This window comes from Berghia stephanieae, chromosome 12 (genome assembly GCF_034508935.2).
Source record: "Berghia stephanieae isolate SIO BIC M18660-M18661 chromosome 12, UCSD_Bste_1.3, whole genome shotgun sequence".
NCBI classification, from domain to species: Eukaryota; Metazoa; Mollusca; class Gastropoda; order Nudibranchia; family Aeolidiidae; genus Berghia; species Berghia stephanieae.
In genome coordinates, this window is record NC_088371.1 from 35,953,265 (window position 1) to 35,970,764 (window position 17,500).

Here is a 17,500-nt window from a genome sequence, read left to right on the forward strand (position 1 = left end):
TGATGTTGAGGAGGAGGAGGAGGAGGAGGAGAAGAAGGAAGAAGAGAAGGAGGAGGAGGAGGAGGAGGAGGAGGAGGAGGAAGAAGAGGAGGAGGAGGAAGAAGAAGAGGAGGAGGAGGAAGAAGAAGAGGAGGAGGAGGAGGAGGAGGATGTTAGTGGTGGATACGATTGTGATGACAATACTCACATATGAGGAGGTAACTCGTAAATATTCCTACTCCTGTACTCCTCAATGACGTCATGAGTGTACAGGGGGAGTTTCTCATAGGGGTTGACTGACACCACCACGTTACCGATGTACGTCTGATGTGGGGGGGGGGGGGGGGGGGAGGAATAATGAATACATTAATTAATTAATTGTTAATATTCGATTCTTACATTCTGTTATGGGGTTTTGAGGTAATAAATAGAAAACGTTAGGGGCTGCCGGAAGCCGGTGATCGTGAAAATACTAACGAAAGAGTGAAAATAGAGACGCTTCGTATGGGAACGTTCTAGAGAGGCTTCGTGGAACGTTCTAGAGAGGCTTCGTATGGGAACGTTCTAGAGAGGCTTCGTGGAACGTTCTAGAGAGGCTTCGTATGGGAACGTTCTAGAGAGGCTAGGTATGGGAACGTTCTCATACGAAGCCTCTCTATTTTCACTCTTTCGTTAGTATTATGAGATAATAAATAACAATGTGAAATTGAATGTAAGCTTCAATTCAATTACGAAAAACAGATAAAATGGACGTTTCGGGTTTCCCCTTTATCAACAAAACAGGATGAATGAATGAAACACTACAGATGAATGAGATAATGTGGTAGTCTTGAGGTATGGCACTCGCCTTCGGATCGGATCGTCCCGGGCCGGGTTCGAATCCTACTCTGGGCGGCACATAGTTGAGTCCTTGGATACGGCTCTTTACTCGCATTCTCTCATCGTATTCAGTTGTAAAATGAGTACCTGACCGTTAACCGTTTTCGTGTCGGAAAAAAATTCCAATAACACCTAACAGGCGTCATGTCATGTCTTGCCCGACATGTTAAGTGTTGCTGCTGGCTAGAGACCCAATTCCAAAGCGCTTAGAGCACGTTTAGTGGATACTGTTCTGTATAGATAGAATGCGCTTGGCCAAGGAGTTCACAACATTGCCATCCGGAAGTATAACGGACCAACACACAAAACTCTGTGTCACCATGAATTTTATAGTCTGGTTAATACAGTTTAGTGAGAACAACTCACAAACGCGGATGGCAAAAAACAAAAACAAAGGCCTGTGTGACATCATCTTCGTTCTATCTATAAAAGCTCAAGATTACTTTTTAAAGTTGTTTATTTCGTTTCGAGTCCGAACACCCCAATGAGGTGTTGTAAATGGATCGATTATATATAGTTGGCTTAGATGCTAAATGCAGAATCTATAGGCATGAACAAACCAAAAATGAATATAGTAGAACAGCTTCGAAAAAGAACAAAAATACTTAACACGAAATGTTTCGAACTCAAAACCCCTCTTCAGTCAATAATATAAACATCGATATTTTATCCCCTCTGGTTTCCCCTGGCTTAATAATAATAATAATAATAATAATAATAATAATAATAATAATAATAATAATAATAATAATAATAATAATAATAATAATAATAATAATAATAATAACAATAATAAATGGCATTTATAAATAGAGCTTTACCCCGTTGTCACAGGCTCAAAGCGCTTTACAGTGATGTATAAAACAAAACATATTACGGAAAGACAAGTGTTGATGGAAAAGTGATACGAATTCAAATCAACAACAACAAAATATGATAATAGTAGATATAGATCTAGCAACTCATGGCGTAAAAAGATAAAACTTTAAGCGAGATTTTGCATTGCGGCCGCAAAATCTGCAAATTTTTGCAAATTTTGAAGATTTTGCAAAGAAAAGAAAAACAATAATAAAATCTTTTTTAAAAAAACCTGAATAAAAAAACAGAAGACGACTTTTTTTCCTTTTAATTTGATAGCTCGTGTAGAACGTGAAAGATTAATTAATTACGAGTAGTTTCTTTTTTACTATCTCATTTTCTTCCTTTTTACTGGCGCTGTTATGACCTTACATTTCTTGCCAGCGCCACGAAAACCTTAAATACAAACAAATACCTTTCTCTTCCATGAACTGATTGTGGGGTTTTAGGAAAATTAATCGCAATTTTTTTCAATTTTTTTGTGTGCAAATCTTGCTGTTTTTAGCTTGCAAAATTAGGGATTTTGTGTGCAAAATTTAAGGGGGTTTTTTTTTTTTTTTTTTTTTTTTTGTTTGTTTGTTTTTTTTTTTTTTTTTTTTTTTTTTTTTTTTTTTTTTTTTTTTTTTTTTGCAAGATACCGCCATGTCAGATTTTGACTTACGTAGATAATCTGGTGGTCAAATCGTGATTTGAGATTGTCCAAGAAAGCATCTTCTGTTAGGGGATCCAACAACACGGCATCCGATAAGCCCACTTTGTTCTCTAGGATCTGTAGACTGCCTTTGTGGAGGGCCATCTGGAGAGGACAAAGAAGCAACAAAAATAATCAACAATATTTATCAACACTATAATATTAAACAACAGCTTAACTCAAGTCCATGGTACTTTTTAAAAAAACAACAAAAACACCCCCCAAAAAAAAGCCAAAACTGTATGACATAATCAGTCTGAAAGTGAAAATTTTGCATTTTCTGAAAGAATATGCTCCCAGAGCATTTTAATCTTTATTTGAAGTAAATCGGGTGATTTTTTATGAAGTTATGGTCAGATGTATGGGAAAGGTATCCAGCACTTTTTCTCAAATTTCAATTCATACTTTTTCAACTTGACTAGCTGTAAAAAATATTTAGAAGTGAAAATAAGCATTGATATTTCCCGATGATGTAGAAAGAAGGGTTGATTTAATCATTTATGACAAGAACTCATTTTTGATTTTTAAAAATGACCTTCTAACTAAACTTGGCAATATCTCCGTTCAAATCTTTTCACCATCCGACTGATTATGTCATTCACTGTAACATAATATTTATGTTCAGTGAATACTGTATTGTGTATACATGATGATGAACTGAGATTTTCAATGTTTACAATGTACCTACATGTGATTCTTCATGCGTTTATTAACCCTCACCTTACCAACTACAGGAAAATCGTCACATTCGTTACGATACAACCAACATATTTTTTTACTCAAAATTCTCTTGTACATCATAAAATTTAAAGGAAATGAACAGTGTGTTTTAGAGCATATTTTGCTACAGAAATTATTTATCGCAAGAACTTACTGCTATTATGTTTGAGTGATAAAAACTCTATTTTTGTGTTAGTTGGGTGTGAAGTTTTGGAGAAAATCCTGAAAATGGCTGGTAAGGAGAGAATTAATAGGACACGTGCATCCACACACGAATAGAGATAGAGGAGAAGGGAAGAGGGTGAGAGAGTGGGGGAGGAAGATATGACGAGAGAGCGAGCGAGCGAGAGAGAGAGAGAGAGAGAGAGAGAGAGAGAGAGAGAGTCAGTCTTTATGGAAGGCCATCTGGAGAGGACAAAGAAGAAATGTGACCCAGCGTCTCAAAACGGTATTATGTCGGGATGAACCAGGTGCCAAAAAAAGTCCAATTAAATTTGAACTAGTCAAAAATATGAATTATTACGACTTAGAAACTTGAAATATGACATTCATCCCCCTCTATAAAGTATATAAACTCGACGCAAGTCTGATATTTCTGGCTATAAATTCAATTTTCAGCATCTTAATCATCCCGACATAATACCGTTTTGAGGCGATAAGTCACAATTGTTCAATAAATTTGTATGAATGATGCTATCAAAGTGACAAGTCAGGGAGCAGGCACTGATGTAAGATAAAGATCTGAAAAAAGTGCCAGACAAAGCAAGAAAGAAAAATACAAGAAGAAAAAGAAAAAAACAACTGCTATTTTTCGTTCTCGTTATGCCTGGAACATTTCCATACTCTTTTTCAGATATGAATATGAATGATGAATTGCGGATTTTCAAGGTTTACAATAATATTATATTACATGTAAATCTTGATGCGTTTATTAATATGACACACATATCACGCGCAATTGCAAACACACACACACACACACACACACACATATATATATATATATGTGCACACGAATAGAGAGAGAGAGAGAGAGAGAGAGAGAGAGAGAGAGAGAGAGAGAGAGAGAGAGAGAGAGAGGGGGGGAAGGGAAGAGTGAGAGAAAAGAGGGAAAGAGAGAGAGAGAGAGAGAGAGAGAGAGAGAGAGAGAGAGAGAGAGAGAAATAATAACAACAACATTATTTCCCAACACTTCATTTAAACTGCTTATATCTTGTCCATAGTACTCGAAAAAAAAAAAAGAAAAAAAAGAAGCTATGCTCTAGTCTATATAACACTTGTTTAAGAAGAAGCTATGCTCTAGTCTATATAACACTTGTTTAAGAAGAAGCTATGCTCTAGTCTATATAACACTTGTTTAAGAAGAAGCTATGCTCTAGTCTATATAACACTTGTTTAAGAAGAAGCTATGCTCTAGTCTATATAACACTTGTTTAAGAAGAAGCTATGCTCTAGTCTATATAACACTTGTTTAAGAAGAAGCTATGCTCTAGTCTATATAACACTTGTTTAAGAAGAAGCTATGCTCTAGTCTATATAACACTTGTTTAAGAAGAAGCTATGCTCTAGTCTATATAACACTTGTTTAAGAAGAAGCTATGCTCTAGTCTATATAACACTTGTTTAAGAAGAAGCTATGCTCTAGTCTATATAACACTTGTTTAAGAAGAAGCTATGCTCTAGTCTATATAACACTTGTTTAAGAAGAAGCTATGCTCTAGTCTATATAACACTTGTTTAAGAAGAAGCTATGCTCTAGTCTATATAACACTTGTTTAAGAAGAAGCTATGCTCTAGTCTATATAACACTTGTTTAAGAAGAAGCTATGCTCTAGTCTATATAACACTTGTTTAAGAAGAAGCTATGCTCTAGTCTATATAACACTTGTTTAAGAAGAAGCTATGCTCTAGTCTATATAACACTTGTTTAAGAAGAAGCTATGCTCTAGTCTATATAACACTTGTTTAAGAAGAAGCTATGCTCTAGTCTATATAACACTTGTTTAAGAAGAGCTATGCTCTAGTCTATATAACACTTGTTTAAGAAGCTATGCTCTAGTCTATATAACACTTGTTTAAGAAGAAGCTATGCTCTAGTCTATATAACACTTGTTTAAGAAGAAGCTATGCTCTAGTCTATATAACACTTGTTTAAGAAGAAGCTATGCTCTAGTCTATATAACACTTGTTTAAGAAGAAGCTATGCTCTAGTCTATATAACACTTGTTTAAGAAGAAGCTATGCTCTAGTCTATATAACACTTGTTTAAGAAGAAGCTATGCTCTAGTCTATATAACACTTGTTTAAGAAGAAGCTATGCTCTAGTCTATATAACACTTGTTTAAGAAGAAGCTATGCTCTAGTCTATATAACACTTGTTTAAGAAGAAGCTATGCTCTAGTCTATATAACACTTGTTTAAGAAGAAGCTATGCTCTAGTCTATATAACACTTGTTTAAGAAGCTATGCTTTCGTCTCGTCCTGTGAAAAGATATATAATTTCAAAACCAAAGAGAATAGCTTTATCTTGATCTAAACAACATACAGGGGTCAAGGTGTGAATAACATAGGGTTTCGGGATCGTTATGGCTTTTTAAAACACCCGTAACATTCCCAGCAGATAAGCAGATGGCATTTGAATGTTTCCACCGACCTGAATATAACAGGTAAGATACACGGACTGAAATGGGGCTCTGGTGAGTCTGAGATATTTGTGCGGCTATGTGGTCTAGTGGTATGACACTCGCTTTCGGATCGGAAGGTCCTGGGTTCGAGCCTCGCGCTCGCCGGGCGTATAGTTGAGTCATTGGAAAAGACTCTTTACTCACATTCTCTCACCGTACTCAGGTGTAAAATGAGTACCTGGCCGTTAACAGCGTTGTCTTTGTCCGAAAAAATATAATATTGCCTAATAGGCGTTATGTCCCGTCCTACACGTTAAATGTTGCTGTTGACCAGGGACCCCTTGTAAAGCGCTTTGAGCACATTAGTGGATATTGCGCTATATATAAGCTCAATTTAATTTTTTTTAATTTTTAATATTTCAATCAGGACGAATTAGATCGTAGCGACGAATAGGCTTCTTCAACAGTCGTGACGTCACTTCCCTCGTAATGACGCATACATAGTAACTTTGTAACTGGTTCTAAACTATCGGAACTATCCTCCTCCTCCTCTTCCTCCCTCCCGTCTACCAAGCAGAATGTTATTATAAGCATCAAATCCTCCTCCTCCTCCTTCCTCCATCTCGTCCTCCTTCCTCCATCTCCTCCTCCTTCCTCCTCCTCCTCCTTCCTCCATCTCCTCCTCCTTCCTCCTTCTCCTCCTCCTTCCTCCATCTCCTCCTCCTTCCTCCATCTCCTCCTCCTCCTTCCTCCATCTCGTCCTCCTTCCTCCATCTCCTCCTCCTTCTTCCTTCTCCTCCTCCTTCCTCCATCTCCTCCTCCTTCCTCCTTCTCCTCCTCCTTCCTCCATCTCCTCCTCCTTCCTCCTTCTCCTCCTCCTCCCTCCATCTCCTCCTCCTTCCTCCTTCACCTCCTCCTTCCTCCATCTCCTCCTCCTTCCTCCTTCTCCTCCTCCTTCCTCCTTCTCCTCCTCCTTCCTCCATCTCCTCCTTCTCCTTCCTCCTTCACCTCCTCCTTCCTCCATCTCCTCCTCCTTCCTCCTCCTCCTCCTCCTCCTCCTTCCTCCTTCTCCTCCTCCTTCCTCCTCCTCCTCCTCCTTCCTCCATCTCCTCCTTCTCCTTCCTCCTTCACCTCCTCCTTCCTCCATCTCCTCCTCCTTCCTCCTCCTCCTCCTCCTCCTTCCTCCATCTCCTCCTTCTCCTTCCTCCTTCACCTCCTCCTTCCTCCTTCTCCTCCTCCCCTTTCACATCCTCCTCCCCACCTTCCCTTCTCTTCCTCCTTCCCATCTACCGAGCAGATTTTAACTACAACTACAAGCATCAAATCCTCCTTCCTTCTCTCTCTCTCTCTCTCTCTCCTCTCCTCTCCTCTCCCTCCCCCTCCTCCTCCCCTCCCCCCCCCCCCCCCCCCCCACCACACCCCTTCTCCTCATTCCCTATCTAATGAGCCTCCAAATTGTATTTCCTTGTCCCTAAATCTACCCTAACCATACGTTATATCCCTTGCATTGCTCCCGCATTCAGTCAGTGTGCATTATGCAACGGTAATAATAATATATGTAAACTTGTGTATATCTACAATCACATAGAAAATCTACACACATTTTTGTATATGTATCACGCGCATCCTTAGAGGGAGAAAGTGTGGTAGAGTTATCTCAAGACATGACTCCAAGACATTAAACAGACACACAACATGGGTTGGCAAAATATAAGAAGGGGGGGGGGGGGGGTGGGCAGATAGAGGAAGAGTATTTATGTGTGTGGGGAGGGGGTGGGTGTGTTTGAGCGAGAGAAAGATAGAGTTGTAGAAAGAGCGAGAAAGAGAGTGAGAGAGAGAGAGAGAGAGAGAGAGAGAGAGAGAGAGAGAGAGAGAAGAGGGAGAGTGTGAGAGAAAGAGAAAAAGAGGGGGAAAAGAGAAAAAGAAAGAGAGAGAGAGAGAGAGAGAGAGAAAGAGAGAGAGGGAAGGAGGGAGGGAGGGAGGGAGAGAGAGGGAGAACAAGAAAGAGAGAAGATAGAGAGAGGAAGAAAGAAAGAAAGAAAGAGAGAGAGAAGGGGGGGGGGAGAAAGAGAGAGAGATAGAGAGAGAGAGAAAGAGGAGGAGGAAAGAGAGACAGAGGGGGGGGGGGAGAAAGAAATGAGAGAATGAGTGTGTGTGTGTGTGTGAGAGAGAGAGAGAGAGAAAGAGAGAGAGAGAGAGAGAGAGAGAGAGAGAGAGAGAGAGAGAGAGAGAGAGAGTTGTTTGTGTGTGAATCTGTGTTAGTTTCTTTTTTTTAAAGTATCTAGCGGTGTTGTTAAAGAAAGGGATATGAACCATGTACCAGAACACCAAGGAATTAAGTGTTGCTATAACCGACACCACCTATTGTGAAAGGCAAAGGTAGCGGCTATCATAATATTATCATCATCCACACGTTGTAAAAGTAAAAGACATTTATTATCATTCCACGTAAAAAGCAAACCAACGACTTTAGCGGTAAATAAGCAAAAAAACGACTTTAGCTCTTCCTGTACGTTTGATAATAATAATATAACAACAAGTAGATCAAGATACCAATCTGGTAAATCTATTTTAGATACCCGTGTTTCTATTTTGGTTCCCTCGCTACTTATTTTGTTCTCAACCCGACAGAAGAATGAATGTGTTTTACTTACAGCTGTACACTTAAAAAACAACTATTTTATTTTTCTCTTTTATTTAAAAAAAAATTAATTAAAAATTAAAATGTGACCAGAAAAATGATACTTCGTAATAAATCGATAGATTACGATGACCTTTGACACGATAAATAAATAGAATACTAAAACACACGAGTCTCCTTCGAAAGAACATTGTTTAAAGTCCAGCAAATCTAACACGACTCAGCCACCCTTTCACTGCTAGGTGGACAGGAGGGTGGGGGGTGGGGGTGGGGGGGGGGGGGGGGGAGGGGGGAGGGGGGGGGGGGGGGGGGGGGGTGTCAGAAAATAATCTCGACTGTCCCCGGGATCGATCTTGGTCCCTTTGCGTGTGAAGCGAGTGCTCTACCAACTGACCTATCGGGACCACCCAGCAGCCAGTGAAAGGAATTAAAGTAAATTTGAGGAAATTCTTGTAGAAGTAGAAAACGTAATAAAAAGCACAGCTGCAATTTAAGACTGATATATTTATGCTCGCTCATGACATGTGAAAGCTGATGAGTATACTGTTTGTTTGTTGCTTTAGGTCTCTTCCAACACAATTGAGGTTATATGAGAGACCGCTGAAACAAAAAAACAAGCAATCTAACAAAAATAGTACAAATGTCAATCAAAATCATGACCTAAAGATATCATAAGCTAAATCATAAATAACCAAGAACAAACAGGCAGAAGATTTACAGAAAAAAAAAATATCCCCTGTCAAAATACAATCACAAACCAAAGAAGCAGGATAGGCTAGTAAAGAGAAGAAGAAACGACATCACTATCGGATCGTACACCCATGCGAACATCATAGGTATATGATTCAAGGGTGATGCTCCCATCCAACCACCCGCTGAGTATACTGTGCTATCCACTTAAAAGCAGTTACCTTGATAGGAATTGGATGGTTGTTTGTGGGAAAAGAATTAAAACCAGAATTAAGCTAAATTAAGGAAATTCTTGTAGATAGAAGTAGAAAGCGTGGAATAAAGGCACAATTGCTATTTTTTGTTTTAGTTTTGTTTTTAAGGGTTTTACGGTGCTTGCGACGCATTTAGGTCATATCAGCTCCAGTAAAAAGGAAGAAAATGGGATAGTAAAAAGTTCTAGAATTACAATTAAAACACCCAAGAAAAAGTAAGACATAGGGGAACTGGGAACAAATAGGGATCAGATGTAGATTCCAAGAGCATACCACCAATGTACTTAGTTTGAGATCACCTATAAGTCTCATCCGGACACAAGCACAAAATCCAACAAAGAGGAATACACTCAAATGCTTACATTATACATTCAAAATAACAAATATAATAATACATAACAGAGAGATGATTTACAAGGGAAAAATATCATCTCCCAAAACAATAACCATGCATATGACTGTTTCCCTCCCAGCTAGGATTTCGACGAGGGCCGGGAAAAAAAAACAAGTAATCTCATTCCAAGACAAAGATAGAAAGCATGTTGGAAAACAGATATAAGGGGATAAAAGACACAGTATGTACCTCCCTGCCCGCCATGGGAGGTCAGGATCCCCACCCAGGAATACACACTTTCAAACTAACGCAAAATATCGTCCATTACAACAACAATCTTAAACCAAGCCCCATAATTATTGAGTTCGGTTATCAGACCTGCAAAATACGTGCACGTTGGTCACGTAAAATAAAAATAATGTCAAGAGGAGCCTCTCTAAAATGTCTGAACGGGGAATTACGAGGAAATGTGTTGAGATGAGAGCAGGGCCTACTTGAAATAGACAGAAGTAGCTATAACAAACGGAAAGAGAGAGAGAGAGAGAGAGAGAGAGAGAGAGAGAGAGAGAGAGAGAGAGAGAGAGAGAGAGAGAAATAAATAGATAGATATAGATAGATAGACAGATATATATATATATATATATATATATATTATATATATATATATATATATATATATGACATATAGATAGATAGATAGATAGATAGATAGATAGATAGATAGATAGATAGATAGATAGATAGATAGATAGATAGATAGATAGATAAATAGATAGATAGAGAGGGGGATGGAGAGAGAGAGAGAGAGAGAGAGAGAGAGAGAGAGAGAGAGAGAGAGAGAGAGAATGATAACTAGCCTACTAGATAAAATAAAATATAAAATATGCAGCACTCCAGGGACAGTAAAATACTTTATAAAGAGGAGCTGGTTTGATGTGCGACTAAGTGGTCGAGTGGTATGACACTCGTTTTCGGACAGGAAGGTCAAGGGTTTGAGTTTTTAATAGTTGGAGTCCTTGGAACAGGCTCTTTATTCGCAATCTCTCACCGCACCCAGGTGTAAAATTAGTACCTGGCCGTTAACAGCGTCGTTCCTATTAGAAATATCGCCTAACAAGCATGACGTCATGTCTCGTCCTACATGTTAAATTTTGCTGTTAGCTAAGGACCCTTTGTAAATCACGTTGAGCACCCCAATATAATATTATCGTTTTGAGGCGGTCTTCAATGAAACACTCGGTTTATAAAGATCCGGATAAATGATAATATATTATGAGTGCATTTAACCCTCTCCTTACCAGCCATTTTCAGGATTTTCCTCAAAACTTCTCACAACCAACACAAAAATATATTTTTTTATCACTCAAACATAATAGCAGTAAAGTTCTTGCGATACATAATTTCTTTAACAAAACATGCTCTACAAAACACTGTTCATTTTCTTTAAATTTTATGATGTACAAGAGAAATTTGAATCCGTAAAATGTTGGTTGTATGGTAACGAATGTGACGATTTTCCTGTAGTTGGTATGGAGAGGGTTAAATATTGGTTGTATGGTAACGAATGTGACGATTTTCCTGTAGTTGGTAAGGAGAGGGTTAAATATTGGTTGTATGGTAACGAATGTGACGATTTTCCTGTAGTTGGTATGGAGAGGGTTAAATATTGGTTGTATGGTAACGAATGTGACGATTTTCCTGTAGTTGGTAAGGAGAGGGTTAATCTAGATACGTCACATTTTAACAGAGTCGTAAAAGAAAATACATCATAAAAGGTTATAATACTTATATTAAAAAAAAAATAATAATAAAAATAAAATTCCCTTTATTCATCCCATAGGGGAAATTTGTCTCTATGGTCTATTCCAAGGGAAGACTGGAATAACCCAGGCGTCAGTCGCGGTGCAGCGCCGCAAATTGAGCTAGGGCGAGGTGACTTGCTCAAGGCCACACAGTGCAGCGGCGGGCGATCGAACTTGGTACCTTTTGGGTACGAAGCAAAGACCGTACCGCTGATCCACGCTGCCCCTAGATATCTCAAACGTCAATAAATTCCATGTTCACGAATACAGCCATGATAATATGATTCTACTAAAACCTTTTTTTTTTCTTTCTTTCTTTCTTCTTTTTTTCTTAATTTTGGCCAGAAAATTATTTATTTACTTCAAAAATTGATCGATTAAATTAATAACCATCAACTTGTCAAAACATTGCCAAAACGTTTCAACCCCGAGACGAAGAGGTTTCGAGATTGTTTGAGACGTTGCAACACAGTTGTAAAAGAAAATACTTGCAAGGTTGTATGTATATATATATATATATATATATATATATATATATATATATATATATATATATATATATATATATATATATCACACATCAATAAATTGCATTTTCAGAAAAATCCAAATCCAAGACTTTTTTTTCAACCCGAGACTTCTTCGATGAAGAAGTCTTGGGTTTGAGACGACGTGCACTTATTTGCAGGTCTGATAACCCAAAATTCCCTATGGGCTCAATCATTCATTGTTGTAATGGAAATCTCAAAAAAAAAAAAAAATAAAAAAAAAAAAAAAATAATAATAATAATATATAATAATAATAATAATAATAATAATAATAATAATAATAATAATAATAATAATAATAATAATAATAATAAATTGATGAAAAATATTGTCCAATACAACAATGTCAAACTAGGCCCATAAGTGGGTACGGAAGCCAGACCTGCATATATGTAAACGTTGGTTTGACAAGTTGAGTTATTTTAATTGATCGATATTTTGAAGAAAAAAATTTTCTGGCCAAAATGTTGTTTTGTTTTTTTTTAATTGTTTAGTCAAAGAGTTTGGCCAAATTTTATACATATATAACTATTCACAACTTTATTTATTTTACTAGCTGACCTCAGCAAGACTATGTTAAATAATTCTACAGTAAGTGTAAACACAATGTTAATGGCAAACAAACATTAGAAACATATTAAATCGTTGGGACTCTGGTGTGTGGTATTTTTATGGCTTTTTTTTAAAACCTTTCAGAATAAATTGTATAGTATACTTTTTTTTATATTTAAGTTCGGCTATGTGGTCTTATGGTATGGCACTCGCTTTCTGATCGGAAGGTCCTGGGTTCGAGCCCCGCTAGCTCGGCGCATAGTTGATATTGAGTCCTTGGAAAAGACTCTTTACTCACATTCTCTCACCGTACTCGGGTGTAAAATCGGTACCTGGCCGTCAACAGCGTTGTCTCTGTCGAAACAAAAAAAAATTGTAATATCGCCTAACAGGCGTTATGTCTCGTTCTAATTGTTTCGAGTTGCTGTTGGTCACGGACGGACCCTTTGTAAAGGGCTTTAGCACATAATTTAGTGGATATTGTGCTATATAAAAGCTCTCTAGCTCGAATTTACGATAGACCCGCTTTCTATCGTTATATCAGCAAGCAATAGTTACTGGTCGTTTAAAGCTACAAAAGCCTTAATAGGATTCAATAGTCGTACCGTCACTTCCTTCCTAATGACGTATGGTAACTTAGTAACACTGGCTCTAAACTATCGGAACAATGGCGGACGCCGTATGAAATATTTCTCCGGCGAGCTTAAAAGCGTATCCAGAGGAAAAAAACCCATCAATTTGATCATGTTTTGACTTTTACACATTCTGATCACAAGGCATATGAAAAGGGAATGAAAAGTTCTCGCCAGCATGAAGAATAAAAAGCAAAGATTTTCTTTGTTTAGAACCAAGATGGCCGCCGTTGCCGGGCGCGTGACATCAGACTACTGAATCCAATTCACCCCGCTCCACGAATACCAGAGCGTAGCCATCGTTAAGTTATAGATAGAACGCGCTTGGCCAAGTTGTTCACAACATTGCCATCCGGAAGTATAACGGACCAACACACAAACTCTGTGTAACCATGAACTTTTATAGTCTGGTTAATACAGTTTAGTGAGAACAACTCACAAACGCGGATGGCAAAAACAATAACAAAGGCCTGAGTGACGTCATCTGCATACTATCTATAGCCTGACACTGAAACCCCAAAAAAGACTGGCATTTTGACGTCATTATTTGTTTTTTTTGTACCGCCAAGTGAGTTGTCGTTAGTAGTGCTCATGGAAACAAGTGGTCCCATCGGTTGAACTATTGAATACAACTCACGATTTGTTTTCTTTTGTGGCCAAAGACAGGCATTTTGACGTCATTTTTTGGTCAGTGTCAGGCTATAACTTTACGAAGGCTACGACCAGAGCCCAAGATAATAACAATTCTTATCTAGGTCACTTGACTCAGGTGTGACTGAGTACCCGGCTATATATTGTTATGTATATTGTAAGTATGTGAGTAGAAAAAAGGACGCATAAAAGGCGACTGGTAAAATATAGAATTAATTATAAAAAGTATGGTTCCATATCGTTTGCTATAGGGGGAATAAATCCAACATAACATTGTGTAGCCATTGAGCGTGGTAAATTCGTGGTTATGCGCTGTATAAACAGTCGTATCTTTTGTGGACAAATACAGGAGAAATCCTCTTAGAAATAACGGATAGAATTAAGGGGGAGGGGTGGGGGGCGGGAGAGAGAGAGAGAGAGAGAGAGAGAGAGAGGGGGGGGAGAGAGAGAGAGAGAGAGAGAGAGAGGGGATAGAGAGAGAGAGAGGGAGAGAGAGAGGGAGAGAGGGAGAGAGAGAGAGAGAGAGAGAGAGTGAGAGAGAAAGAGAGAGAGAGAGAGAGAGAAGAGACACCAACACAAACCCCAATACATGGCCTTCTGAAAAGGATCATTGATATTATAACGTTATAAATTCTACTTGTGCGTATATTATCGGATTGAAAGGCTAGGAACTCAAACAAAATAATAATATGACAATTGTACGTGAAAGAGTGAAAAGTATGGACCAGTGCCAAAAAAAAAAAAGGCTAGGAAAAGGAAAGAATTGAGAGAAAAGGGAAGAAAGAAAGAAAGAAAGAAAGGAAGGAAGTAAAGACGGGTGGAAGAAAGAAAGGAAAAACAGAAGGAAAGGACCCAAAGAAGAAAGAAAAGAAAAATCGGAGGAAGGAAAATAGAAAGAAAGAACGAAGGAAGGAAGAAAGAATGAAGAAAGAAAGAAAGTAAGGAAGGGTGGAAGAAAGAAAGGAAGAAAGAAGGAACGAGAGAAAGAAAGAAAGATAAGGAACGAAGTAAGGAAGGAAGGAAGAAAGAGAGACAGAAAGAAGGAAGGAATAGAACCAAAGAAAGAATCAGAGAAAGAAAGAATCAGAGAAAGAAAGAACAAAGGAACGTATACAGAAAGAAAGAAGGAAAGAGATATGAAAACAAAATAATATTTACTTTTGTTACAGTGGTGGCGAAGTTAAATATAGATACCTACTTCACCAAGGTCAACGTGACCCACGAAATTATCGTTGTTTACTTTTTATGTTGAAAACACACGTAACCTGCCAACCCTAAAGGGTATTATATCACAATAGTATTATGCAGGGTGTCCAAAATGCTGATATTTGAGTTTAATGTAAGTAAATGATATCAAACTTGGCTTAAGTCTAATATAAGATTTTTGCAGGGTTTTTTTTGATACTTATATATTTATTTATTTATTTAGTTATTTATATCTATTTATTTATTTATATCTATTTATTTATTTATATATTTTTATTTATTTATTTATCTATATTTATTTATTTATCTATTAATTAATTTATTTATTGAATTATTTATTTATTTCAAAATCAATGTATTTATTTTTATATCAATAGATGTCTATATTAATAAATCAATTGATTAATCTAATTTTTTTTCTTCAAATATTCATCTATTTATTCATCTATTAATATACTTATCTATCTATTAATTTATTTATCTATTTATTTATTTACTTATCTTTTTTTTTTTTTAGGAGAATACAATAATTCCATGAAGTGCAAAAATTCAAAAGTTCTTTTCTATTTTCTGAGCATTGTAATTTGGCTGTAAGATGAGTTTAAGATCAGTTGTTGTGGCCATAAAATAAAGCCATCGATATCGCATTAAAAAAGAAATAATATCGAATGTAATTCCTTTATCAATATTACTCTCTAATCCACTCTTTGTGTTGTCAAATAATAAAGGATCCAAACTGGCAGATTGTCAGGCCATCATGACTTTCATTATTTGTTTTGACGAGTTTTATCTTCGATTTGGGGGGGGGGGGGGTTGTTTTGTTTTGTTCAATATCGATTTGTTTTGGGTTTGTTTTTAGCTAGATCGGGAGAGTTGGTGGTGTGGTCGAGGTTGTAGAGCATGGTTTGGAAAGAAAGGGGTGGAATAAGAGGTAAGATTCATTATCCTAGTGTCAGGTTTTCATCCATTTATCATCATCATCATCATCATCATCATCATCATCATCATCATCATCATCATCATCATCATTATTATTATTATTATTATTATTATTATTATTATTATTATTATTATTATTATTATTATTATTATTATTAACTTTATTTACTCTATTGTCTTAAGTCGCTACCAGCTACAGGCACGGGTTCCTTCAAATAGAGGACTGCAGAGATCGTAAAAGGAGGAGAAGAAGGAATTAGAAGTAGGAGGCGAAGGAGAGGAGGAGGAAGAGGAGAGGGAAAAGGAAATACTCATTAATAATAGCCTTGTTATTTCTAGAATTTTCTTCACGACTTAAAAACAAACAACAAAACAAAACAACAAAAACAATAACACGTACAGGTACAGGACATTCTATATCGTGACAAAAAAAGATATAAGTTAATGCATATTATTTATTTATTTATTTATTTATTTATTTATCTATTTTATCTAGCCGCAGGCTGCTGTGTAAGCTGTGTAAGTAAGATAATATTATGACAATTGACAGGTTGGCAGATAACAAGGATTTCACGTAGCTTGGCATGTCTGTGGAATTTGCATGTACATGTACATTCAATTCGGCTTGCTTGGTGTAAGGTTGGTGGTGGTGGTGATTGGTGATGATGGTGGTAGTGGGGGTGGTGGTGGTGGTGATGATGATGATGATGACGATGATGATGGTAGTGGTGATGGTGGTGGCAGTGGTGGTGGTGGTGGTGGTGATGCTGATGCTGATGATGACGATGACGGTGTTAATGATGATGATGATGATGATGATGATGATGATGATGATGATGATGATGATGATGATGATGATGGTGGTGGTAGTGGTGATGGGCGAGGGCAAGTTGTTAGTTAAAACATGGCCAAACACATCGCATCAATCGTTCAACAATGGGATTATTTTGTTTCTTTGAGATCTATTAACGAGAACTCACTAAGAGCTGCGACGTTACCTTATAGATAGAATGCGCTTGGCCAAGGAGTTCACAACATTGCCATCCGGAAGTATAACGGACCAACACACAAACTCTGTGTAACCATGAACTTTTATAGTCTGGTTAATACAGTTTAGTGAAAACAACTCACAAACGCGGATGGCAAAAACAATAACAAAGGCCTGAGTGACGTCATCTGCATACTATCTATAGCCAGACATTGACCGAAAAAAAAATGACGTCAAAAGACAAGTCATTGGCCACAAAAGAAAAACAAATAGTCAGTTGTATTCAAAAGTTCAACCAAAGGGATCATTTGTTTCCTTGAGCTCTACTCATGACAACTCACTAGACGCTGCACAAGCTAAACAATGACGTCAAACTATAAGTCTTAGAGGGTTCTAGTGTCAGGCTATATATATTTTAACGATGGCTACGGCCTGACACTGACCAAAAAATGACGTCAAAAGACAAGTCTTTGGCCACAAAAGAAAACAAATCTTGAGTTGCATTCAATAG

At 37.4% G+C, this 17,500-nt stretch overlaps 1 protein-coding gene across 12 annotated transcripts in view; it reads right to left on the reverse strand.

Annotated features, from left to right (window-relative positions):
* LOC144957880 (unconventional myosin-Ia-like) overlaps positions 1-17,500 on the reverse strand; it is a 228,203-nt gene that overhangs the window by 60,549 nt on the left and 150,154 nt on the right. For all 12 annotated transcript variants that reach the window (XM_078889390.1, XM_078889381.1, XM_078889392.1 and 9 more), the window contains 2 exons: positions 2,378-2,512; positions 188-303 (listed from right to left, as the gene is read on the reverse strand). Coding sequence is in view for 8 of the 12 variants with exons in the window: in XM_078889381.1 (XP_078745507.1) it covers positions 188-303; positions 2,378-2,512 (251 nt within the window). In the remaining 4 variants the exon portion in view is untranslated. The remainder of the gene's footprint in view (positions 1-187; positions 304-2,377; positions 2,513-17,500) is intronic.